Source organism: Phycodurus eques, chromosome 2 (assembly GCF_024500275.1).
Source record: "Phycodurus eques isolate BA_2022a chromosome 2, UOR_Pequ_1.1, whole genome shotgun sequence".
Taxonomy (NCBI): domain Eukaryota; kingdom Metazoa; phylum Chordata; class Actinopteri; order Syngnathiformes; family Syngnathidae; genus Phycodurus; species Phycodurus eques.
Genome location: NC_084526.1, coordinates 4,958,764 through 4,986,565, shown reverse-complemented (window position 1 = coordinate 4,986,565; position 27,802 = coordinate 4,958,764). Strand labels below are relative to the sequence as shown.

The 27,802-nt window shown below is 45.2% G+C and overlaps 1 protein-coding gene across 1 annotated transcript; it reads left to right on the top strand.

Annotated features, from left to right (window-relative positions):
- Positions 1-10,659: 10,659 nt before the first annotated feature.
- Positions 10,660-27,426, top strand: LOC133414940 (alpha-2Db adrenergic receptor-like). Its single transcript, XM_061700683.1, has 2 exons — positions 10,660-10,971; positions 26,278-27,426. The coding sequence occupies exons 1-2, from the start codon at positions 10,660-10,662 to the stop codon at positions 27,424-27,426; spliced, it is 1,461 nt and encodes a 486-aa protein (XP_061556667.1).
- Positions 27,427-27,802: the final 376 nt, after the last annotated feature.

The following is a 27,802-nucleotide window of genomic DNA, read 5'->3' as shown; positions in this document are numbered from 1 at the left end:
GGTCAGAAGGAGCTACATTTTGTCTTTGTAGATCTAGAGAAAGCCCATGACAGAGTACCAAGAGAGGAACTGTGGTACTGCATGTGGAAGTCTGGAGTGGCAGATAAGTATGTTAGAATAATACAGGACATGTACGAGGGCAGCAGAACAGTGGTGAGGGATGCTGTAGATGTGACAGATGAATTTAAGGTGGAGGTGGGACTGCATCAGGGATCAGCCCTGACCCCCTTCCTCTTTGCAGTGGTGATGGATAGGCTGACAGATGAGTTTAGACTGGAATCCCCGTGGACCATGATGTTTGCAGATGACATTGTGATCTGTAGCAAAAGCACGGAGCAAGTTGAGGAACAGTTAGAAAGATGGAGACATTCACTGGGAAGCAGAGCAATGAAGATTAGCCGAAGTAAGACAGAATATATGTGCATGAATGAGAGGGGTGGTGGGGGAAGAGTGAGGCTACAGGGAGAAAAGATAGCAAGTGTGGAGGAATTCAAATACTTGGGGTAAACCGTCCAGAACAATGGTGAGTGTGGTCAGGAAGTGAAGAAACAGGTCCAAGCTGGTTGGAACAGGTGGAGGAAGGTGTCAGGTGTATTATGTGACAGAAGAGTCTATGCTAGGATGAGGGGCAAAGTTTATAAAACAGTGGTGAGGCCAGCCATGATGTATGAATTAGAGACAGTGGCACTGAATAGACAACAAGAAGCAGAGCTGGAGGTGAAATGAAGACAAATGAAGATTCACTCTGGGAGTGACCAGGTTGGATAAAATTAGAAAGGAGCTCATCAGAGGGAGAGTCAAGGTTCGATGTTTTGAAGACAAAGTTTGAGAGAGCAGACTTTGATGGTTTGGACACGTCCACAGGAGAAATAGTGAGTCTATTGGTAAAAGGATGATGAGGATGGAGCTGCCAGGCAAGAGAGGTTGGTGTTCGAGAGGAGGATGCAGGAGATAGGCTTACATGGAAAAGGATGACGCGCTGTGGCGACCCCTGAAGGGACAAGCCAAAAGGAAAGGAAGAAGCAAAGTGATAAATAAAATAGCAAACATATTAACAAATATAGCAGGATGGTGGATGACTGGTTAGAGCATCTGCCTCACAGTTCTGAGGACCCGGGTTCAATCCCCGTCCCCTCCTGTGTGGAGTTTGCATGTTCTCCCCGTGCCTAGGTGGGTTTTCTCCGGGCACTCCGGTTACCTCCCAGATCCCAAAAACATGCATGAATTGGAGACTCTAAATTGCCTGTAGGTTTGAATGTGAGTGCGAATGGTTGTTTGTTTGTATGTGCCCTGCGATTGGCTGGCAACCAGTTCAGGGTGTACCCCGCCTCCTCCCCGATGATAGCTGGGATAGGCTCCAGCACGCCCGCGACCCTAGTGAGGCTCAGAAAATGGATGGATGGATGGATGCATCCGATTAACAATCCAATCATATATTGTATTATATCAATTATACATCTTATTAATTACATTGTACATTCTTTCGGTCTATTTGTGTCACCAATCAAATGTAATGATTGCTATCTTGAGTCAGCGCTTGGCACCCCCTCCTCAGATTCAGGTTCAGGGCCTGGAACCCGAGTATGAGGCATTGGCTCAGACAAAAACCTAAACAAACACTCTAAGGCTTCAGCATCAGAATCATACTCAACATCATTCACGTGTGTCACAGGGTCAACCAGGCATTCAGATGAGAGTGTTGACATCAGGTCAAGCATAGGGTCAGGCATAGGGTCAGGCACAGATTCTGGGAAGGGAGCTGTCTCCGGAGTTGCCTCACATTCAAGAGCTGGAGGAGGATTCGCCGTGATTCAGCAATCATTCCGTCATCGTCCCCCTTGGACGCACCGTCGTTGGTTGCTTGAAACTCACCGGGGTCATGGCCGTCAGGTGTGGCACAAAATTAGACACCAAGGCAATAAATCCAAGATTGATAATGCCCCATCCATTCCATCGCGATCGTCTTACCGGACTGAGGGAGACAGAAGTCCCTTGGCTCAGGTGAGAGGTTATGCAGAGGACTCCATCGGGAAAAGCCATGTCGCGTGGGTCAAAGGGTAGAAAGCACCACTTGGTTCACCCTTGTCATCCGTCCAGCTTGTGTGAGCCTGTTTCTGACCCCATGTCTTCCCCCTGGCAGCTTCGGTGAACACCGTTGAGAACTCCACGTGCTCCAGCTCATGCCTGGGAAATGACTCACCCTTTGGCAAATACAGACCATTAGGCAGGCCAGGCTCTCAACGGAAGGAGCACCCACCCCCAGAAGATCTTGCCACTAACCCATGCCCATCTCATTGAGTACATCCCGCAGAGAATACATGCAGGCATGCGGGTAGCCTAAAATTAGAGTCCAACACAGTCTTACACATCAGTATAATAGAACAAGTTACAAAAAGAAACTAAACAATTATAATACAATTCCCATTCATTCACCTTTCATTACCCCCGAGTCATTGTTAAATCTCAAAAGCCTGTGATGATGTAGCCTCGACCTTTGTTGTTGCAAGAACACTTGAGCTCCGGCGAAAGGGTGAGGGTAGCTTCCAGTGAATGGGAGCAGCGGCGCCAAAGAGGTGACTGCCCTAGTGAGCTGCCATCCTTCTGCTGTCCCTGTTGGAATGAGTCGACCGGCAGCTGATGCACCTAAGCAAGTTGGGCACTGCCACACCCAGCTCCCATCCCAGGAAAAGGTATATGCGGTATATAGTTTATCCTCGTCGCCAAGATCCAATTGGGAGTATACCTTTAGTCTGGGGAGAAAATTGTCTTGGCAGTTAGCACACATGTAGGCTCCTAATACTTTCACTGAGTTTGGGCCTCCGCTTAGCATTTCAGTAAGTGCATTTGGTGGGCACATGGGCTTCATGAATCCCAGTCCCATCCATATTGTCTGCAAAGTATTTTCTGATAGCCAAACAACACATTGGGTGTGGGCTGTATGCCAACTAATTACCTCTCGTTGGAGGATAACCATCGACTCTTGCACAATATCTCCAATGCTATACCGGCTTTGATCCCAGTGATGGTTCTCCTGGTGATAACTGCTCCTTTGATCGCGTCCAACCTAACAAAGGGTGGCACGGTGGCTCCTCTGTCTGCCATATCCTCTATTTTATGGTTATTTCTTGGCTTGAGTTGGAGCAATTGGCATTGGTTTCAACTGCTCTACCCCTCGGATGCCCCATTTCTTCAAACGCACTGTATTTAAGTCCAAAATTTCAGTTACAATGTCAGAAACATCCTACTTAACTTTCACTGCTGAGCTGTTGGGTTGGTCACGTGCTCAGATCCACGCCCGTTGTCTAACTCAAAATGGGTTAGCTGCTGATGAGCTGTCCTCCTTTGCCTGGCTCCGTGCCGCCTCCAGCGACACAAAGGGGCATTGGTTCAGCTCTTCTGAAGGGGAGGGTCTCTCCTTTTTACTTCTCCCGTTCAAATCAACAGCCAAGTCAAGTGATTTTGCCCTCCATTCTTTATCATTAGCATTCTTTCCCCACCAATTTTTAATTAGACCAATGGTCCTCTCAGCCACAGTTTGCTTGAGGAGTGTAAGGGGGTGAATAAACTCCGCTTATTCGTCATTTTTTACACCACCTGTCTACTTGGGTATTTCTGAAATGAGTGCCATTGTCTGTTGTCAATTCTTTTGGTATTCCGAGCCACATACAGCATCTTCTAGTGTTTTTATTACACCACGAGCATTAGCTTTTCTCAAAGCTTTTACTCCAAAATGTCCTGAAATTGAGTCTAAATTGAGCACAATAAGCACAATAAATACTTCTCACATTTTGTACCAGTCACACCCATGGGTCCAGCTCCGTCCATACAAACCGATGCCCATAGCCCAGTGCTCTTGATTGTGAGTCCGTCCACTCTGTGTCCTTGGCGTCCTGTATTGTACCTGTTACACAATCCATAGTCCCATATAGTGGCACAAATAGCTCTTTCGGCGACCCTAAGTTCCAATTTTTACAACTTCCTCCGAGTAGGAAGTGGGCCAACATGGCCAAGCGCTTTATGTACGACCTGCACCACCTTCCCCATGTACTCTTTTGGGACTGCCTTTCCATTTGGGGTCTTGTCCCATTTCTCTCTTGGACTTATTGCTCAACTTAATTGTTCCCTTGCCAGTGGGCCCCCTCCTTGGCATGGGCCTTCCTGCTGGATGACTTCAATGCTGAAATTTAGCCTCAACTCGGCTATTTTTTCCACAAGTCACAGTGAGCAATTTCCTTCCATTTTGCCCCCTCATAGCCATTTTCTTCCCATATGGCTAAATCTTCCCTGAGGGCTTGAAAACAATAATAACTGTCAGTTATAATTCTTACCCTTACAATGTTTTGGTTGATAACTTCCAGTAGTCCTTCCAAAACTGCAGTAACTTCTCCAGTCTGTGCATTGCCAGTTGTCCGTCCTTTGCAATGACATCTCTCCTCACCATCCTGCTTAAGAATGAATCCCCAGTGAGCATACCTGTCTCCACCCTTCATGGACGCATCAGAGTAGAGAGTCCACTTGAACGGTCGGTGCTCAGCTGGCTTTGGCTCCACTTGGTTCTTGACGGAGGTTGTCGCTGGTCCAATTTAAAAATCAGGGTCTAGTAGGATTTCTTCCCATCTTCCCCATCTCACATTGGTTGCTTTGGTGTTTTCTATGGTTGTTTTCCGCAGGAATCGATGAACGTGGCTCTATGTGACCACTTTGATGCCCTGCCCTTGTGCAAGGTTTTTTAGGGCACCCCAGTATTTAGCCAAAACAGCCAGCTCCTTCTCTTCCTGTGGAAATTTCTTCTCTACCGACGACAAAGTGTAGCTCCAAAGGACCACCATTCCTTTCCCTTCGTTACTTACCAACACCACAGCATCGTCATCATCCCAGCTCACGTCTGCAACCAATCTGTCTTCCAGGCTCATACCATGGCCTTTTGTGCCTTGAGTTCTTGAACGTCTCCATCACAAGTCATGAGATAGCTTCACTTCACTCGTTGTTCGTGCTGTTCTCGTGATATTACAATTACCAACTCCTTGCCCGCTAAGGGATTAGAGGGTGTAATGGCCCACATCGCTGCTCTTTCTGCTACTTCCCAGGGCAGATTGTGAGAACGCAGCCTGTTAACGTCGACTATCATACGCTGTGCTCTTTTTTCAATGGCCGTGTCCAACCCGACTCCAAGGCTTCTTGTCATCAAATCATGTTGTTCCTGTTCCTTGCTGTACCTTTTTGTGGGAAGCCAATCATGCAAAAGTTACAATTACCTACACTTGTCACCAATGTTTGAAACTTGGACAAGGAATCTCCTCCTCGTTGACTCTTCGCTTCCTTCAATTCTTCTCTGGACTCTGGGCCCGTCTCTATCATGAACCTTGTCCAAAATGTTTTATTGTACGGTTGGAATTTGATATCTGTCAGTATTAGCACAGCGCCTCCATACAAACTCCATGGTTCCCCGTGATAGAAGCAAATCTTCAGTCCTCCATTCGTCTCCACATACTTTGTTGAAGGGGGTAAACTGCGGAGCAGTTCCGTCCTAATAAGGGGACACATTTGAGACATTTCTATGTTTGGTTTTGCTCTTACTTTTTTAATGACGCAGTAGCTCTTCCAGAAGGTCTTCTTCTTCCGACTGGAAGTCCTACTCGCGCTGTACATGTCTACCTTCTGGTGTGAGAACTATTTCGGCCGAGTTGGTCCTCCATGTCGAATCCCTCTGTGGGACAGGGCTCACAGTCTCGATGTTTCTCTCTCTGTGGTGTCGCACAAGCGCCCACAACAAATCTAGTAACTCACCACACTCTTTATAACGACTAGCAGATTTTGCATTCGCGTCGACTAGCTCATATTCTGTCTTTGTTTCCTGTGCAAGTAACTTCACTATAAGATCATAGGCGAACTCAGGACTTATTATCTTACTTACATTGGGACCCATCGGTAACTTCAATCTGTCTATCCACCATTGCATCGATTCTCTGTTCCCCTCTTTTGTAATTGGGACTGTAGGGTGAGGTATAACTGCTGTTAATGGCACATTATCGCTCACTGCGACAGTCTTTGTTGCTTCTGCAAAACAAAACACCATTATCAATCATCAGAGTATCTATTTTACTCGGGAGTTCCTTGGGTGGTGTGGAAGGATTTAACTTTTCAAATCTAACTCTCACTCATTTTACCCACCTATTAATAACCTCTGTGTAGAATATAAATTAAATGGCCAAGTTGTGTCGTCCTTGGGCTCTGGGAGCAGACACCTCCACCGGAGCGTCGCATGCTGTCTTAGCTGGAGTCGCCATCACTCTCAGTCTGTCATTTAGTTGTAGGGTTGAGCTGTGGTCTTCTAAAGCCCCCTGTAGTGGCTAGGGTAGGGATGTACTGCAGCTCCTGATTACTCAGCATTGCCTCTTACAATGCCTCCGCTCTCTCAGGACGTTCAACTGTCAATGCTGTCCTCGTTGCTGTGCTCAACGGCTGGTGCTGTCGTCGACTTCTTGCGTAGGACGTTCTCAGCAAAGCAGTTTTTGACGAAAGCAGTCTTTTACTTTAGAAGATTCACACAAAGCCTGAAATTATTTACAAATATTAAAATGTTGGCGACACGGTGAACGACTGGTTAGAGTGTCTGCCTCACAGTTCTGTGTGGAGTTTGCATGTTCTCCCCGTGCCTGTGTGGGTTTTCTCCGGGCACTCCGGTTTCCTCCCACATCCCAAAAACATGCATGGTAGGTTAATTGACAACTCTAAATTGCCCGTAGGTGTGCATGTGAGTGCAGATGGTTGTTTGTTTGTGTGTGCCCTGCGATTGGCTGGCAACCAGTTCAGGGTGTACCCCGCCTCCTGCCCAATGATAGCTGGGATAGGCTCCAGCACGCCCGCGACCCGTGAGGAGAAGCGGCTCAGAAAATGGATGGATGGATATTAAAATGTTCGCGACGGCACGTCTGCCTCACAGTTCTGGGGACCCGGGTTCAAATCCCGGCCCCGCCTGTATGGGGTTCACATGTTCTCCCTGTGCCTGGGTGGGTTTTCTCCCACATCCCAAAAACATGCGTGGTAGGTTGATTGAAGACTCTAAATTGCCGGTAGGTATGAATGTGAGTGCAACTGTTTTTTTGTTTCTATGTGCCCTGCGATTGGCTGGCGACCGGTTCAGGGTGTACCCCGCCTTCCACCCGAAGATAGCTGGGATAGGCTCCAGTACCCCACGACCCTAGTGATGATAAGCGGTAAATAAGATGGATGGATGGAAAATGTTCACGATGCACCTGGCTGTCGTCTTTCGAGAATGGTGGCTCTGGCCGCCGTCTTCAAAGAAGTGGATGCCCTGCAAAATGGTAGCGTTCCGTTCAGGTTCATATTGGTGAATTCTTCGACTGGGCAGTCGTCGCTCGTCCGGACGGCTTCTCCGGCAACAATGCTTTTCCAAGACAGTTGTCTTCTCCACGCACGCTGCAATCTAGCCTTTTCTGCATTCACCCCAAAAAGAAAACAATCTTATACCAAACCAGTAGAGAGGACCACCAGTAACATTTACATTTTTCATTCTTTGTTATATTGCAGTCATTTGCTAAAAGTTCATTTTTACCCTCATTAATGTACACACATCACCCCATATTGATGGATAGAAACGGAATTATTGAAAATTTTGCAGATTTATTAAAAAAATAAAAACTGAAATATCACACAGCCATAAGTATTCAGACCCTTTGCTGTTACACTCATATATTTAACTCAGGTGCTGTCCATTTCTTCTGATCATCCTTGAGATGGTTCAATACCATCTCATTGGAGTCCAGCTTGTTTGATAATACTGATTGGACTTCATTAGGAAAGCTACACACCTGTCTAGATAAGACCTTACAGCTCACAGTGGATGTCAGAGAAAATAAGAATCACGAGGTTAAAGGAACTGCCTGAAGAGCTCAGAGACAGCATAGTGGAAAGACACAGATCTGGCCATGGTTACAAAAAGATTCTGCTGCACTTAGTGTTCCTAAGAGCACAGTGGCCTCTATAATCCTGAAATGGAAGACGTTTGGGACGACCAGAACCCTTCCTCGAGCTGGCCGTCTGGCCAAACTGAGCAATCGGGGAAGAATAGCCTTGGTGAGCGAGGTAAAGAAAAACCCAAAGATCACTGTGGCTGAGCTCCAGAGATGCAGTCGGGAAATGGGAGAAAGTTCTAGAAAGTCAACCATCACTGCAGCCCTCCACCAGTCGACTCTTTATGGCAGATTGGCCCGACGGAAGCCTCTCCTCTGTGTAAGACACATGAAAGCCCGCATGGAGTTTGCAAGAAAAAAAAACACCTGAAGGACTCCAAGATGAAGAGAAATAAGATTCTCTGGTCTGATGAGACCAAGATAGAACTTTTTGGCCTTAATTCTAAGCGGTATATGTGGGGAAAAAAACCAGGCACTGCTAATCAGCTGTCCAATACAGTCCCAACAGTGAAGCATGGTGGTGGCAGCATCATGCTGTGGGTGTGTTTTTCAGCTGCAGGGACAGGACGACTGTTTGTAAACGAAGGAAAGATGACTGCGGCCAAGTACATGGACATCCTGAACAAAAACCTTCTCTTGAGTGCTCACGACCTCAGACTGGGCAGAAGGTTCACCTTCCAACAAGACAATGACACGAAGCACACAGCTAAAATAACGAAGGAGAGGCTTCAGAACAATTCCGTGATTTTTCTTGAATGACTCAGCCAGAGCCCTGACTTAAACCCAATTGAGCATCTCTGGAGAGACCTAAAAATGGCTGTCCACCAACGTTCACCATCCGACCTGACAGAACTGGAAAGGATCTGCAAAGAGGAATGGCAGAGGATCCCCAAATCCAGCTGTGAAAAACATGGTGCATCATTCCCAAAAATACTCATGGCTGTATTAGCTCAAAAGGATGCTTCTATTAAATACTGAGCAATGGGTCTGAATACTTATGGCTCTGTGATATTTCAGTTTTTCTATTACAATAAATCTGCAAAAATTTCAACAACTAAATTATTTTCTGTCAATATGGGGTGCTGTGTGCACATTAATGAGGAAAAGATGAACTGCAATGATATTAGCAAATGGCTGCAATATAACAAAGAGTGGAAAAATTTAAGGGGGTCTGAATACTTTTCATAGACTGTATATGCTGTGCGATTGGCTGGCGACCAGTTCAGGGTATACTGCTCCTCCCGCCCAAAGACAGCTGGGATAGGCTCCAGCGCGCCCGTGACCCTAGTAAGGATAAGCGGGACAGAAAATGGATGGAAGGATTCGTTCTCACGTTCACCAATGGTCACAAGCTGTGGATCATTACCAAAGGAACATGCCAAAGGAATGGTGGGAAGCACATTGCAGTGTAGGTTGGAAGAGCTATTCCTTTGTCTTTCCCCATAGCCAAAGTCAGCAGCAGTCCAAAGCAGAATCAGAATAAGAATCATCTTTATTTGCCAAGTATGTCCAAAAACACACAAGGAATTTGTCTACGGTCGTTGGAGCCGCTCTAGTACGACAACAGACAGTCAATTGACAGAGAACACTTTTGAGACACAAAGACATTGAGAAAAACAGTCACTGAGCAATAAAGGGTTGCTAGTTATCTCTTATTGCCGGTACAGAACAATGCTGTTCTATTTCTTTTGTAAGCGTACATGTAAATCGCCAATTGAGTATAGGGCGCCATGGGAAATCTCGCCAAAGGCGCCACATTGTGTAGGGCCGCCTCTGCTTCCTGTTCCTCCACGTATTATCTCTCCGCAACCTTCCCCAGTGGTGTAGACTATTTCTCATCATACCTTTTTATCGCTTTATTTGTTCCCCCCCTGTTCCTTACTTGGCCCCCACATTTCCCAACAACTTGTCTTCCCCCTTCTCTGCGTGTCTCCTCTCCTATTTTATTTTCCTCTTTTGTCTACATTGCCGAATGCACTTCCTCTTTCCCCTTTTCATTTCTTCCCTCTCTCCTGTGCCATTCCATACTCTGCTGTCAGATTCCTTTCATCGCTCATTGCACCTCTTCTCCTCTCCTCTCCTCTCCTCTCCTCTCGGTCTTGCTCATTTTCTGGGTGTCGGAATACTCTCCTCAAACATCTCTCACTCTCCTCACTGCGCACCTCTTATTCTGTCGTTCATGTCACCCTCTCTCCTCCTGCTTTTTTCCAGCAGTGGCGCATCGGAGAACGGCGGCACTTTCACTCAGCGCTTCAACCACTTGCATCAAAGCGAGGACCTTTTTTCTTTACTTATTTACATATTACCTCCTCCTCTTCTTCCTCCAATTGTTTGCTTCTTTTTTCCATTTGAACTCTTTCGCTCTCTTCTGAAGAGATTTTGGAAGCCTTCTTCACTCCATATGATGCTGTTGGGACTGCAGCTGTTCTCCAACTTAAGAATGACATTGTTGGAAACAAGTAGAACAGCCTTCCTTGACATCTGGATTTTGTAATGTATTACTTTGAAATCTTAAATAATACAAATCCTTCAATAGTGACTAAAGGGCTGTGAGAATTTTAAACACGTGTGTAATCTTTGTCATTGACATATGAATTATTTGTTAAATTGATAACTGTTCCACCACCATGATAGAAGTCTTCTACTTTCTTCTACTACATTTTCTTACCGAGAGTCTCGTTTGAATGCAATACGGTAAAAAAATAGAGACTGTGATTTGAGAAGAATGGACTCAGATGTGCTCTTACCTGTAATGGCCACTGTCCCCGCAACCTCTTCTTTGGAGAATATTAGCAAGGCGTCCTGTTCCTCGTCAAGGTCTGCTCCTCTCCATCCGCACTCCCAGGCGGCATCCATGCTCATCATGCTGATTGTCACGGTCATCATCCTCATGACGGTTGTGGGGAATGTGCTGGTTGTGGTGGCTGTGTTTACCAGCCGTGCCTTGCGGGCACCTCAAAATCTTTTTCTGGTGTCTCTGGCTTCAGCGGACATACTGGTGGCGACGCTGGTCATCCCCTTCTCCTTGGCCAATGAGGTGAGGATAAAACATAAGATTCATCATTCCATCATTAAATCGCTGAGTGGGGTTTTCTGACTGTTGTAAATCATCATTTTCTCTGAAATTAGATGTGTTGGTGAGATGCATACTGGATGCAAAATAATCAACAAATATTTGGGGGAAAATGATCATTGCACTGAAAATACAACAAAAGTCAGTCTTTGTAACTAATGTGATTTACAGTATTAAACATGAAAACATAAACATACAACACAGCAAAAATCATATGGATTCAGCTGCTTGCAAACCTTGACCTGTGAAAGACTCAATTGTTTTTTGTTTTTTTTTCCCAATTCAGTGTTTTATTATTATCACTGCAATGTTACTTTCAAAACCAACCTAGTTATTCAGTTATTATTTATTATGGTGTCAAATAAGAACACGGTCTGAATAATCACATATCTTGATATAAGAATTTTGATTACCTTTAGTTACATTTTATTTTCATTCATCTATTCCATGTGCCCTCACTAGTCTAAACATGGTATTCTGATTAAAATTGTGTTTGTGGAATAAGAAATATTTACTATTTTCAGCCATCTCAGTGGCCCGCCATTTTGGGTTTGTATTGCCCCCTGCGCTCCACTGAAAATGATGTCAACGGTGCCCACGTGGTCACGTGGCTTGCATTGTGAACGTCACATTGGCCACATCAACAAATGAGGCACCATTGACATCAGGTGGACACCAGCAGGGGTGGACTGCGTGGGAAACGTTGCCCGGGAGTCATGGACAAACTGGCCCAGTTCACGCGCGCCGTGGGGAGCCGGCAGCACAAATTTCACATAACCCAATGATTGAAAATAAATAAATAAATGAATTTGATGCTCTTTTGGACCGTAATTCCTCCATTCATCCATCCATCCATTTTCTGAGCCGCTTCTCCTCACTAGCGTCGCGGGCGTGCTGGAGCCTATCCCAGTTATCATCGGGCAGGGGGCGGGGTACACCCTGAACTGGTTGCCAGCCAATCGCAGGGCACATATAAACAAACAACCATTCATACTCGCATTCACACCTACGGGCAATTTAGAGTCTTCAATCAACCGACCACGCATGATTTTGGGATGTGGTAGGAAACCGGAGTACCCGGAGATAACCCACGCAGGCACGGGGAGAACATGCAAACTCCACACAGGCGTGGCCGGGATTTGAACCCCGGTCCTCAGAAATGTGAGGCAGATGTGCTAACAAGTCATCACTGTGTCGCTGCAGTATGTGTTAACGTTCATCTTAGGACACCATTTATGAAAGCCCTAGCAAACATCTGCACGCTCAGTTGATTCTTATTCTCTTTCTCTCTGGTTACTGGTTGTCTTGCACTGACTGACAGACAAGCGCCCCCCCCCCCCCCCCCCCCGCCCCCCTCCCCCATTTTACTGGTCCTAGAAGAGATGCAAGTTACATGGAACCAGCATGACACTACAGTATATAAAGTAGGCACCATTGTGTTGCTTTTAAATGGAGGAGGACAAGTTACAGTGGTTGTAGATTTGTGCTTCTCAAATGTTTCATACAAAGTACCACTCCCGAAAATACTTGGAACGAGAATATCTAAACCAAATACATATCATTCTGGAAGTACTAATATCTAGCACCACCAGAATGACCAACATTAAAATACAGTAGTGTCAGAGTCAGTGTTCATCAACGTCAAGGCAGGGGTTTCTTTGTTAAAACGTATTTGCCAGTAATATAGTCAAATGTACATAAGTAATGAATTCAACGCAAACATTTTGAACAGTGACTTATGGTGTAGTGGTACACTTGCCTAACTTCGGTGCGAGCAACCTGGGCTCAGTTCCCACTCAGTTCAGGGTGTAGTCTGCCTTTTGCCCGAAGTCGGCTGGGGTAGGCTCCCGCGCCCCACGACCCTAAACAGGATAAGCGGTGTTGAGAATGGATGGATATTTTGAACACAAAAGTGAAATAAAAATTGCACCTAAATAAATATTTGGAAACAAAGAATTATACGATTATGAAATACATCTGTATTCAACTTAAAAATTATATACAACTGAACTGTACTCAACAAATATACTGTAGTGGATAAAAAAAATAAAAAATTCAGCCACTGTTACATTGTTTACATTTTGAACATTTAATTCAGGGATCGTCAAATACCAATAGAGGGAGCCGGCGGATACTTGCCACAGCTTCCAAACCCAGTTGCCACTTACAATCCAGTCTTATACATTCATACTTTTACACATTCACACCATATTAGTAAAGTTTTTACAAACACACGGAAACACAGAAACACGGAATTTAAGTACGTACAGGACTCCGCCGTCCTAGCTTACTTGCCAGTGACTAGTATTACACAAGGTTTATTCTGCCGCAGACTTCTTCGTCGCGCAATTCACTCACTCTTTAATCCTTTTTCCAAAAAAAATTGTTAAAATTTAACTCACCAAAGTCGTCTTCAATCCTGTGGATTGTCGTCAACCTTCAGATCCCAGTTGAGAAGAATGAAGACCAGTCCCGGAAAGGGTCTCAATTGCCGTGGCCACGGTCTCTTAACTGGATGTCGGCTCCACAACTGGAATCCTCGGGTGTATTGACATCCGGCTCGAAGGACCAATTTTAATGTTGGATTTATCTCACCCAACACCAATAAAAATGCACAAAAGGAATGAATACACTGGTTTCTCTTTCTCATGAGGAGGACGTATGGGAGATTGTTCAGTTTACAGCCTCTCAACACGCTCTAAACAATCTCTCCCGTCGCTCCTGCAATTATTGGAAAATAGGAGGGTTTTACAAGACATAACGTTCCAAGCAGCAAGACACAACACAAAACATTGGACCAACATCTGTCACGTCCCCGACCACATCCGATCACGTCCTTGGTCAAGGCGCCCTTCCATCGGATGATGCTGAGTCATCTTCTTGAAGGCGAGGCATCTTCCTTGCTAAAAATCGTCCATAATACTAATGCAAGCTAAGCAAATAAATGATAACTTCTAAAATATATTTAACAACAGGCAATAAACAGCCCCAACAGCCTGGGAAAATGGGTGGGACATAAACACGTGGCCATAATTTGATTAGCTCAGCACTGACAGAAGTAGGCGAAAACATGTACGTACCCAAAATGGCTGCCCACAGAGATGGTTGCAAACGAGTTGATGGTCATGAGCAAACGCGGACAAGCAAACAAGACAGGCCGTGACTGCCGCGGACGCCCAGTGAGATCTTTAAATTATCAAAAAATTATGGGGTGTAACACAACGCCAACAATGAGGCGGGTCGTCCAGTGAACGAAGGGTCAAACGGTTCAAATCCTGGCTCCAACTGTCCACTGTCGAAGTGTCCTTGGGCAACACACTGAACCCTAAATTGCTCCCAGTGGGCCTGGCAGCGCCTTGCAAAACTGCATTGGCTCCCCGTGTGTTTCAGGATCAATTTGAATGGTTTTATTAGTTTTTAATGTCTCAATGGTCTTGGGTCATCATATCAATCCAATATGCTTTGATCTAATCAGTCCTCGCAGGTCCTGAGGTCCTCTGGCAGTGGCCTTTTAATCATTCCAAAAACTAGAACACCTGTGAAACAGCCTACCAGAGGGCATCAGCGTCAGATACCCTCTAAATTGTTGCCCTGCTCAGACGAGACGGCAAAACAAGCATTCACCCCCTCAGTACATACACAATGAATGGAAAAGTCGCGGAGGTCAATCGCATTGCCAAGTGCAGTGTGAAAAGGTCTTAAGCCTGTGCAATCTGATTGGTTAAATTTTAAAAAGGCTTTTTCTAATACTATGTATGGATCATAAGCACTCTTGAGTCTGAAGGTCCTGGATACATTACATTGACATAGCAACATAGAAGCTGAAATCTGATTGGACAAAAAAAGGACAAATGTAAAATACACACTACTGAAAGCTGGGCAGCCAAGTGAATGGCTGTGAAATGAGGATACTAGACTGTTGAAAATAAATTTATAAAATTTCATTTAGGTTGTAAATGTAGGTCAGTGTTTCTCATTGTATTTTTACCAGCAGGGAATTCTTTGTAGGCCCTGACTGTACACCACTGCAACCATAATTTTACAGTAAACTCAAGTGTCAGCTCAACATGAATGAGTACACCTATTAAAGTAATCTTTTTATTCACTTTTAAATGTAAAATGTATTTGTTATACTTTTATAACACTTGAATGAATTTGTTAAAAAAAAATTAACTGCACATTGAAAAATCTCATTTTGAATCCATGGCCCAGATTTGTTTTTTTTGTATAGCCCTTTTTTGTATAGCCCTTAATCACAAAAGTGTCTCAAAGGGCTTCACAAGCCTACAGTTAGCAGTAGCCTACAGCCTACAGTTACCAGCCGATGTTAAAAAACATCCTCTACTCTAAACCCACCAATTGGGCAAGAAAAACTCAAAACCCCATTTGGGGAAAAACGAAACCTTGAAAAGGGACCGCAGATTGGGGGATCCTCCTTCCAGGATGACCAGGCTGCAATGGATGTCGAATGGGCAACATCAAAAGGCGCCACAGGGTAGACGCCTTCGGTAGTTCTGCCTCAGGACCTGGCCCGGTCGGTCAGAGCAGAATCTTCCATGGCAATTACTCAGAGGGAAGTGGTCCACTTTAGATCTTGTCGCACTTAGTCGGTGCAAAACCCAAACAGCAGAAGACTCCTATTCGGTCAACGTCACCTCCCCCCTCTCTCCCAGCAGGAGACAAGGTGGGAGGAGATATGTCAAGTGGCAGTAAAACAGACCTACATGTACATTAACTAAATGCCAAAGAGTAGAAATCAGTCTTAAGTTGGGATTTAAACATTTCTACTGAGGTAGCAGCTCTAATATCTCCGGGTAGGGTATTCCAGAGTACTGGAGCCCGAATAGAAAATGCTCGAGAGCCTGCGCACCTCTTTCTGTCTCTCGGAATCACCAAAAGACCAGCATTTTGCGATCGTAGGTATGGGGACGGAACATACGGTACAACTAAGTCAGTGAGATAGGAGGGCCACATTACCATGCATTACACAGTGCGTCCTACCCGAGAGAAAAGCTCTAAACCAAGAAAGAGCTGGACCTGTAATACTGATACACATTTCGAGGCAATCTAGTAGTATACTGTGATCAACGGTAAAGGCAGCGCTGAGGTTGAGTAATAATAGTATTGATGAGGTGTCACAATCCATCCATCCATCCATTTTCTGAGCCGCTTATCCTCACACGGGTCGCGGGAGTCTATCCCAGCTATCAACGGGCAGGAGGCGGGGTACAGCTTGGTTGCCAGCCAATCGCAGGGCACATATAAACACACAACCATTCACACTCACAATCACACCTCGGGGCAATTTAGAGTCTTCAATTAACATACCATGCATGTTTTTGGGATGTGGGAGGAAATCGGAGTACCCGGAGAAACCCACGCAGGCACGCAGAGAACATGCAAACTCCACACAGGCGGGGCCGGGATTTGAACCCTTGTCCTCAGAACTATGAGGCGGCTATGCTAACCAGTCCCCCACCGTGCCACCTTAAGACAAATCATTTCGGAAAAATAAGAAGGATATATATATATAGTCAGAACCATTTGTTATTTCACTGAGGAACCCAATATTGTCCAACAACATCACTACCATGGTTCCCACACTCTCCCTTCCAAAATAAATGTCGTCTCGACATTTTGACTGTCTCAGAGAAAATTTGTCAACAACCGCTGAGGAATGGAAGTCGTTGGAGTCAGTCTGTGGCCCCACAGTCTTAAGCATGGCATCTATCTCCAATTTCACGCATGTCAGTCGAAGACGTCACTGGCCAGGTGATATCTGTGTTATACTCCGTTCTTTATACAGGCAATGTATCTCAGAGTGAAAGGCTCCCATAACCTCATTAACTAACACATAAAATACTGTATGCCTCACATACACATATTTCTTTATATGGGTCAAGTTCTTGATATCTGGTACAGTGTCTCTAATAATGTGCAACAAATAACTTCCACACTTCACTGTGACATTTAACTCATGCTATCTGCTTAATATTGAAATTGCTTAATATTACAACAAACTCAGTGTCACTTTGACTATCACTTTGAACTGCGAAAACTACTTGTATCTTTGTGTGACTGAGGGTTAACCTAGAGTAAGGTAAGTCGTAAGTGTTTTGGGTGGCCGTCTGTTTCGAAAAAGATGCTTTCTCAGATGTGACGGCTGTGGGTCAGTCTCTCTCGCCTGCTTCATCACCTCCCTCCCTGCGTCCATCTCCATAGATGACAACTGTCTCTCAGGCTCCACCACACCACCATCATCATGATCACCGACGCCTGATTGCTCATCTCTTTCATCGACCTGATCTTCCCTCATTCTTGGATGAAATTCTTCCGCTTCAACTTGCAGCTGATGTCTTGGCTGGCCCAATGTTTCAACTGGATGAGTGGTCATACCTCTCCAACCATCGACATTGTCTGAACTGCTTTCTGAATCGGTCTCTTCCTGTCTTAACTGTCTTTTCTGCCATCCTTTTGGCATTGAGATTTGTTTCTTTTCTTCCTTTGTATCCAACATTTCCTCTTCCACATGCAGAAAGTTGCAGGGCAGTAGAGGTTCGTGTCCTAGTGCCCTTCCAGAACCATTCTCTGGTGGAAACACATAGACTGGACGCTTCTGTTTGAGGCAACTTCACACCTGTGTCACAAAATGAGACAGCTCTCTGCATATGTGGCCAATAAAATTGTTCACGAATGAGGCTCAGTTTCCACTCACACCCCAAGATGTCCTATTTTTTCATACAGTTCCTGGTAGACCAGTTGATGAAATGATGCAGGAAGTACTAACTGAGATCGAGTTGTAGATTTCCTTTACAAGGTACCGCCCTGGTTGACGCATAGCTTATTCCTTTCCCTTAAGAAGACAGATACGTCGTTCTTCTCTCTCTCTCTTTTGAAGAGATTTATGTTAAAATGGGTGTCATTTGTTCTTTTTCAACTCTGGAACACTGCGGAAATGATAACGGGACACATCCATGGTTGTCAACTTCACGCCATGTTTCTGATAGCAGCGCAAGACCTCTCTTAGGTCATGGAGGTGATCTTGAAATGACGGGCTGTGGACAAGATTGTCATCTAGATATGGCTGGGACGTTTCATCTCTCAATCCTTCCAGGCACTCCTCCATACTACGCTGGAACTCTGCTGGAGCCAAGAACAGACCAAAGGGGATCCTTATCCACTCATATAAATTCCAAGGCATTATGAAAGCGATGAGTGGTCTACGACTTTCTTCCAGGAATGCCTGACGGTATATACCTTGCCCTGGTCCAACACGGAGAACCATGCAATTCCACTCAGACTGTTCAGCATATCTTGTACACGAGGGATGGGGTGGCAATCTGGAATAGACTTCTATTTAACTCAGGATACTCCATGCATAGATGTAGACTGTCATCCTTTTTTCGTATACATACAATGGGTGATGAGTATGGGGATCGAGATTTCTGGATCCATCCACGATTCAGTAGGTCCTCTAAATACTCCTTCATCTCCTTGTGAAGTGGAGATGAAGGGGGGGGGGGGGTCCCATAGATCCTCTTTGTTATTGTTCAACTCTTGGTCATTTTCTTCACCTCCACTTGCTCTGTTTTTTTCTGTTGGTGCGAACTGCTGCAGGTGTTGGTCCACCCTCTTTGTTTCCACTTGTTGACTTGTTTTTGCTTACTGGTCTGACATCCACAGGGTAAATGGACTTCCTATCACTGTGCGAGGAGTGAGAGTGATGTCATGGGTACTTTTGTTTGTGACTGGGATGGACACTTAGGACAAGTGCCCCTTTGGTAGGCGAATCACACTTTCTTGAACCTTGACCCCTCCTGGCAACTCTGAGATTCCAAAGAGCTCCAGTTCAAAGACAACTTCCTGGTCTGTAAGGTGGGCCCCTGTTCTCACACTCCACTTGATCTCTTTTGTCTGACCAGTTGGAATTAGTCTTTCGTCTCCCCACTTTGACCAACCCCTCCTTGTCATCTTGGTCACTGCTACGTACAATGTCAATCAGCCCAGTTGCTTTTTTACAGTTAACGGCAAATGCGTCTCTAACAACGGCAAGTGTCACATCTGGTTGCTGTTCGATTCCATAACAAACTCACTGTTTGATCCCATTATAGCCAATAATCGGTGGGTCTGCTACCTCTGGCTCATTCGATACCAGCACAGGCACAAGCATCCCTGGATTTGGGCTATTGTGCAATCCCATCTTGAATTTCAGCTCCACCCATCCAGCAAATGTTATTGGTGTCTGATTCGCTACTCTTCCCACAAGAGTCTCACCTTCACCCAAGATGTCTTCTCAGCTTCTTAGCCTGGTTTTCGGAAGGCACGTTTTTCTCCAGTTCTCATTCATAATGGTGACCTGTGAACCTGTATCCCACAGTGCTTTTGTTGGTACTCCCTCAAAACTACAGTGTCCAATGCATTTTTCCCCGATAAGAGCTTTTAACTTAGCGTACCGACACAATGAAAGATGGCTTGTATACGTAGCTCCTATGGTCTGTTTAGCATTGGCATCTTTGGCTAACTCAGTTTCCAGCTGTCTAATTTTCTCACAAAGAAGCTCATGAGTCTTTGAATTTGGCACGCCCTTTGCTGGGGCTACTGGTTTTGGCGGAGAGACCATCTGAATGGTTACATTCATGCCATCAGATTTTTCCCCATAGAGCTTCTGCCCCCTACAGCCTCTAGAGAAATTTCTTGACTGCCCACACTTAAAACAGTGTTCACATTGGTCATCAATGTCCTGCTCCTGACACACTCTGCACCCTCTCTTAGCCCTTCAAATTGTTTTCATCTGCCCTTGAGGATGAGCTAGATTTCTTCTGATTTCAGCCATTTTCACTTGCAGCAACCTGACAGTTTCATGAAGTCCTGACTCTTTGGAAGTATCCGAGGTTTGTGCATTACGACTCTTAGGCCTTGCAACTTCCGCTGACTGTTCTTGAACCCCGACTCTGGCTGCAGCTGGACTCTGGCTTGATCGACTGACTTGAACTTCTGCATGTACTTCATTGACTTTTGAGATGTTTTTCCTTTGCTTCGACTGCCTCTCTACTTCAACACTAGCAGCCTCGTTCATTTTCTCAATCAAAGTCTCTTCTGTTACTCTCAGGCCATCGAGATAGGGTTTAAACTGAAACTTTACGTGATCACTTAACAGCCCAGTACTAACTGACCTCAAGAATTTTTTTTGAACCAGCTCTTTACTGTGCTGTTCATCTGATCCTCCATCTCTTGAAGCAATTAACAGCCTTTCCTTGAACTCAATGGCTCTAAAGAGAGAGTTTTGAGGGGACTCCCTGTTGTCTTGTGGAATCCTCAGCAGTCTGTGGTAAAGGTCAGTTGAACTGTCTTCCTTAAAATATCCCTTAAGTATGGTCCTCAGTTGCGGAAGGGTAAGGTCCCTCTTTATCTCCAGCAGGACTCAAAGCTGGACTTATTACCTTCACCACTGCTTCAATTATCTCAGTTTCACTGTGTCCCTTGCTGAAGCCTCGGTCAATCTGATGCATTAAGTTGGTGAATGAGAGTCTGTCTTTTTGTCCCTTTTCTCCAATCTGTCCACCAATGTTAAATTATCTCCTGATTGTGACTTTCGGAAACCTGTTCACAGCTGGAGGCATCAAGATTTGGTCGAACGGGGTTGAAATCACCTTTTCACTGAACCTCCTCACTTCCTCTTGAAGCACTTGGCTCTTTAATCGTAGCTGTGAGCATTTCTCTGACAAGCTAACTTCATCACCTGGTTCATGGCTGTGCTGTGCCGTCCTCATTGTATTTTCCTCTTCGTCACTATTTCCCACATTTTGTGTTTGCTCAGTGGGTTTTAATATTTTTCTTAGGTAACACGTTGCAACTTCATATTCTTCTTCATCAATAACACTGTCCATAGATTCCCTAATGTTTCTGATTAACGCTCGCTTTGTTGTGATATTTTCACTTTGGATTTTGGCCTCCATGCACACATGCTTTAGCTGGTCAAGTTGTAAAAGCCAGAATTTGTGAGACACGATCTCTGCCAGCTCCTCTAAATCCATTGTCTATGACATCACCACACCTCCGCTGCTACGTGCTCTTCTACTCCTCTCAACATGCACGCCGCGTGTGCGGGTGCCCCTGAGTTTGCGCTCCATCTTCACCAGGGTGGCATGTGTAAAAATCACCATGAGCTAAGCGTCAGTCATCCCAGCGGTGCCTCCAATATTTGTCGCACACATGGATATAAATAAATACAAGCATGCGGGGGGTTTTGAGAAGTGATCTCCTTTACTGCAACACGCACACATCAGCAACAATTACAGCCATTATAGCTGGATATTGTCTACTGCATTTTACAGGACCCTTTTTCCTGGTTTGAAGGACCCCATAGCTGTCTCAGGTGCCTTTATGAACTTCAACAACTCTTTTTATGATTAGCCACTAGTAAATTACTGTGGTCACTGTACATAAACATATTGTAACAAAATTAAACATACAAAAATTACATGGTAGGAAGCATTTATGTTATTTCACTTAGGAACCCAATATTGTCCAACAACATCACTACCATGGGTCCCACATATGTTTCTCTTTTTAAACTCTGATTGCCTCATCTTTGTATCATTGGAGCTGACATGTACATAGCTGAGTCCCTAGTGTTTTTAGCTCCATGCTGGTGTTTAGGCCTATTGCGAATCAGCTCCCCAAGGCTAGCGTCAATGTTGGTTAGTCTGGGCCCAGGAATAAACATTACATTGGCTGAGTTTTTAAACTTGATGTTACAAGTGATGGAGTCACCTATGACTAACGTGTGGGAGCCAGTAAACTGAGTAGGAATAGGACTACCTCAAGGAGTGAATCTTATGTGCGTCTGAACAGACTCTCCGCGGTTAGCTAGCTGCTTGGGGCTAATGCTCACAGGGCTAGTAGTAAGATTCAAAAGAGCCTTACAAAGTTAAAACAAAGGTAAGAGTAAAACTTAAAAATGTCAGTAGATGGGGAAAAGCGTTAAAACTTAGTCTCTCGGATGCACACAGCATCGAGTGATCGGAGCAGCGTCTGATGTCACTTCCTCCTCTGATGTCACTTCAAGGCTCTCCCCTGAGCACAGAGCCAGAGAAGAGGGTGTCATGTGTGTGTGTTCCGGGTTTTGTCCTCCCCCCTGTTTCACACACACCTGCTCCTGTGAGCATCTTCACCACCTGTGCCTCGTTCACCCTAATTACCCCTTGTATCTAACCTCGTGTCTCATTCCCTCTCGTTGCCAGTTCGTTGTACCTTGTCGTCGCGTTCCAGCATTCCTTGTTTCCACGTCACAGACTCACAGTAAGACTTGACCCTGTTCCGATTATCGACCGTGCCTCTTTGCCTCATGTTTTTGGATACTGTTGCCTTTCTTGGATTGCCTGCCTGTGTACCGACCTATGCCCGTCAATTACAGCTCTCTTTTTGGAAACTGTCCATTTGTTTTGGAGTCGTGCATTTTTGGGTCCTATCCTCTGTTCCGTTCATGACAGAACGAACTGGCCATAACATGGAGCCAGCAGACTCAGACCCGGTGCGCAAAGCCCTTCAAGCACAGGGTCAACACCTCTGTAAGCTGGATGAGCAGATTGCTGCCCTTCACCTTCATCTAGAGGGACTGTCAAGGCATCAGGACAATATGATGAAACAGGTGGCCTCGCAGTTTGAACGTCTTATGAAAATTATTCAAGAAAAGAAACCAGTTGGCACCGTCATTTCCCACCTGACTGGTCGTGCGGAGGCGTGGGCTACTGCTGAATGGAGCCGAAATTCCGCCGCGTGTCATTTATGGGCTTTTTTCGTAAAGACTATGGAGCAAATTTTTCAATTTTCCACTCCAGATCGTGAGGCAGCTCGCTCCCTTGTCACCTTACAACAAGGCAAGTGCAGGGTGTCAGATTACGCGATTGAGTTTCGCATTCTAGCAGCTGAGAGTCATTGGAATAATCGGGCGCTACTCGATGCCTTTTTTCAAGGACTATCCCCCGCCGTCAAGGATGATTTAGTCCCGCTAGACCTGCCGACCGACTTGGACACTCTCATCGCTCTCGCCGTAAAGATCGACAAGAGGCTTTTGGATCGCGAGCTAGATGGAGATCGGCGGAGGGCTGCGTCACCGCGCACTTGGAGGACGAGCCTCGGTGAGCAGCCAAACCAAGGCAGATCCCCTGGTTCCGGTCTCAACCCACTGGCTAGCGTCCCCACGGATGAACCCATGCAACCGTCTCTCCCCTGAGGAACGTCAACCTACTCAAGCCAGCCCGGGAGTCCCCTCTGGTCCCGCCTTCCAGGCCCCCTCCTCCCCCCCGGTTTGTGTATGGGGGCCCTGTCTTCTCTTCTCTCTTCTCAATGTTATGGCATTACATGATTATTTTAAGACATTTTGACCCTGGAGACAAAACAAACGTCTAATTAAGGTCTTAAACTTAAGAACCATGGTCTTAGGTCATCTTCCACATTATTTACTTCAAGCTGTTTTTTTTTCTCATAGTGTGCATATTTTGTAGGACTATTATGATGCAACAGCCGTCTGGTGTGTCTGTTATTGCCTGACACATTTTATCTTGTTTTTGTGTGTGAAATTCCTGGCCTGCCTAGAGCTATTATTCACAGCACCTTGCTTCAACACTCGTTGGATACATCGTCTTGTGGTTATTTGGCTGATCTTTGTCCCTTCTACAGCTACCACAGTTTTGGCTTCAATGATCCACAGTTGTCTTCGATCAGTATCTCAGAACTTTACAGCGTGTGAAAGAATCAGAATCATCTTTATTTGCCAAGTATGTCCAAAAAACACACAAGGAATTTGTCTCCGATGGTTGGAGCCGCTATAGTACGACAACAGACAGTCAATTTACAGAACACTTTGGAGACAGAAAGACATTGACAAAAAAAGAAAAAAACAGTCACTGAGCAGTAAAGGGTTGCTAGTTATCTGGTAATGCCGGTCCATTTTTTTATTTTTTATTTTTTTGACAATTGTGCAAAAAGATGCAGAGTTCTTTAGCACTTAGAGCAGTTTGAATGACTAATATTGCAATAGTCCGGTGCAATGACCAATGTGCAAAGGGCGCTGAGACTTCATGGAGTGTATGCGGTTTAAAGTGACGAGTAGTGCGATAATCTGGGACAGTCTTGGTTGTGCAAATGTTACAGATACTCCTCAAACAGTGTGCAAATGGAGCAGATGCTACTCTGGCATGAGTGGCCAGTATATGCAAATAGTGCAGCATGGCGAGACAACTACAGTGAGTGCACGAGTAATACATAATTGGCCCCACAGAAATGTGACAACGAACTCAAGTAAACAAATTGCCAGCATGTTGTAATGGAATTGTAGGTCAGGGTTTAAGAAGTTGATCGCAAGAGGGAAGAAGCTGTTGGAATGTCTACTAGTTCTAGTTTGCATTGATCGGTAGCGCCTCCCTGAGGGAAGGAGGTGGAAGAGCTGGTGACCGGGGTGCGGAGGGTCCGAGAGGATTTTGCACGCCCTTGTCTTAGTTCTGGCAGCGTGCAAGTCCTCAATGGTGGGTAGGGGGGCTACCGATAATCCTTTCAGCAGTTTTGATTGTCCGTTGCAGTCGGAGTTTGTCCTTTTTTGTAGCAGCACCAAACCAGACTGTGATGGAAGAACACAGGACTGATTTGATGACCGCTGTGTAGAACTGCCTCAGCAGCTCCGGTGGCAGGCCGTGCTTTCTCAGAAGCCGCAGGGAGTACATCCTCTGCTGGGCCTTTTTGAGGACGGAGTTGATGTTGGTGATGTTGAAACTGTCCTTTTCAAGTCTGCAGTAGAAGGTATTCAAGTCATTGGCTAGTGTGCTTTTGTTCTCAGCTTGGGGGGGGATCGTCGCTTGTAATTAGTCAGCGATTGGAATGCATGCCAGACTGATTTAGAGTCATTTGCGCTAAACTGTTTTTCCAACGCATAGTTCCTCTTTGCAATGTTAATTTCTTTAGTCAGCTGGTTTCTAGCTCGATTATACAGGACCCTGTCCCCGCTCTGATATGCATCCTCCTTTGCTTGGCGAAGCTGCTTAAGTTTAGCAGTGAACCACGGCTTGTTGTTGTTGAATGTGCGAAATGATTTTGTTGGTACACACACATCTTCACAGAAACTGATATAGGATGTGACAGTGTTCGTATATTCATCCAGGCTGCCTGCTGGATTTCCAAAGACACTCCAGTCTGTGCAGTCTAAACAGCTTTGATGTTCCATCTTGGCTTCATTGGTCCACTTTTTCACTGTTTTCACTGTAGGCTTCGCGCATTTAAGTTCTTGCCTTTACATCGGTATTAAGTGAATTAAGCCGTGATCAGACGAGCCCAGGGCTGCACGAGGTATAGCACGGTATGCGTTTTTTACCGTAGTGTAGCAGTGGTCTAAAGTATTATTTTCCCTGGTAGGACAGTCGATGTGCTGCTTGTATTTAGGGAGTTCGCGGTTGAGTTTAGCTTTGTTAAAGTACCTGAGAATAATGAGGGGTGAGTCCGGGAGTTTTTTTTTCAATTTCGTTGACTTGTTCGGCGAGCGTGTTAGCTTGAGGCGGAATGTAGACTCCAGCCAGTATGAACGATGCGAACTCATGTGGCGAGTAGAATGGTTTACAGTTCAAGAACAGCGACTCCAAATGCGCGCTGCAGTGTGTGCTGAGCTCCTTGACGTCCGTACACCATTTTTCATTGATATAGCGGCATATCCCGCCACCCTTTGTTTTAGGTGCCTCTTTTACACGCACACACACATATGCGCACATGCACGTACTATACGTTCTCTCTCTCTCTTAAGTAATTTGACTTTGTTTGATCTGCTGTGCTTTATCTAACAATAATATTTCCGAGGTCATATTTCTTTCTCCCCGATGCCAGATATTGGCCGCCGTTTGGTTTTGGTTACCACTTATCTCTTTGCTTAAACATGCTTAACAAATAGTGCCGATGAATTGCTATTCAAGCTGATCTCATGAATATGTTTCTATTGTCTCAATGTCACCTTAGTGACAATTTAAATTGCCTTGTCAAATGAAGACACTTAACTTCCAAAGTACTGTACATGCAGTACAGTTGTGCGTGATGTTTTTCAGTGGCTAAAACCCGGATCCGTAAAGAATTAAATGAGTTCGTTACACCGAAGATTATTGATGGGGGTCATTGTAAGTGTCGTGGTTCGCATATTTGACATTTTCTTTAATTTGGCATGGGATTGATTCTTACTCAGCTTCCTCGTGACTCTGGAGTGTCATCTTGTAATTGTTTTTTTCTTCTTTTCAGGTGATGGGCTACTGGTATTTTGGTTCCACCTGGTGCTCTTTCTATTTGGCTCTGGATGTTTTATTTTGCACTTCATCCATTGTCCATCTTTGCGCGATCAGCCTCGACCGCTACTGGTCTGTCACAAATGCCGTTAGATACAACCGCAAACGGACACCCAAACGGATTAAAGTGATGATCAGTGTTGTGTGGCTGATCTCTATTGTCATCTCTTCACCACCTCTTCTCATGATGCACACAGAGCAGAGTTGCGACTTAATGGATGAGAACAAAGACCCCCAGAAGCAGGAGTGTCTACTCAACAACCAGACGTGGTACATCCTCTCTTCCTGCCTTGTGTCCTTCTTTGCACCAGGGGTCATCATGATACTAGTCTACTGTAAGATATACCGTGTTGCCAAACAACGAGCCACCGTGTTTGTGGCTAAGAATGTGTTGGAGCCGCAGCCATCCCAATCTGAGACCTGTTTCGGTGGTGCCCATAGGACCACCCAAGGCGGTAAAGCTAAGTGCAGAAAATCCCAGCACGAGCTGGATAACCCAACAACTGAGAAAAGACACAGCTCTTCCAACATAGAGAGCAACAGCAGCAGCCACAAGAGAGGAGAGTTGGACAGTATTAACTTAGAGGAGAGGACCCGGGAAGATGACATAAAAACATTGTCCTCGTTTTCTGCTTCACTCCGCTTCTCCAGGAGAGCTGGTGGGAAGGGGAAAACAGGGGCGAGAAAGGGCACTGAGGGACCTGCAAGCAGATTGAAGCCTTCTCCTCCATCTTGTGCTTCCATTTCGTGGGTATCAACCGATCACTGCTCCCATCATTTTCTCCTCCCTTCTCCTGTGACGCTCCGAAGCAGACAGATGTCTTTGTCCAAAAACAAAGTGGCACAAATGAGGGAGAAGCGATTCACGTTTGTTCTGGCAGTGGTGATGGGAGTGTTTGTCCTCTGCTGGTTTCCATTCTTCTTTACTTACAGTCTCCAAGCACTCTGTAGAGAGAAATGCATGATTCCTGATGCTCTCTTCAACCTCTTTTTCTGGATTGGCTACTGCAACAGTTGCCTGAACCCAATCATTTACACTATTTTTAACCGAGACTTCAGGAGGTCCTTTAAGAAGATTATATTCCAGACTCATACACGAACGTAAGATGTGAATGTATTTGCTCAAATACAAATGTGTATACAGTTGTAGCCTAGTTTACCACTGTTTTATAATGTTCTGCATTAAAGGGCTTGCCATGTACACTGAGGATTTCTTTATTATCTACCTACTCAATAGTTCATTCAATTATCATTTTTTGTAGGGACAACATGTCAGAGCAAGATGACTATAAGATATTTGAAGGTTGGGGTTTAAAATTCAGCTATCTTAATGTTTAACAGTTCACATATACAGGTCCAACTACCAGTCTGAATATTAATTGAGGAAAATAGCTGCAGGGCAGTCATTCCCCTTGGATCTGTGAGATGTCTGCATACTATAATCCTAATATTGACACTAAAAAGGGATTTAGGAGGAATAT

What these genes read in the sequence shown, in the direction of transcription:
- LOC133414940 (XM_061700683.1), top strand. Translation starts at nt 10,660, where the DNA reads ATGGACTCAGATGTGCTCTTACCTGTAATGGCCACTGTCCCCGCAACC. An exon ending in CCTTCTCCTTGGCCAATGAG is followed by an intron (nt 10,972 to 26,277) that starts GTGAGGATAAAA and finishes TCTTCTTTTCAG; the next exon opens with GTGATGGGCTACTGGTATTT.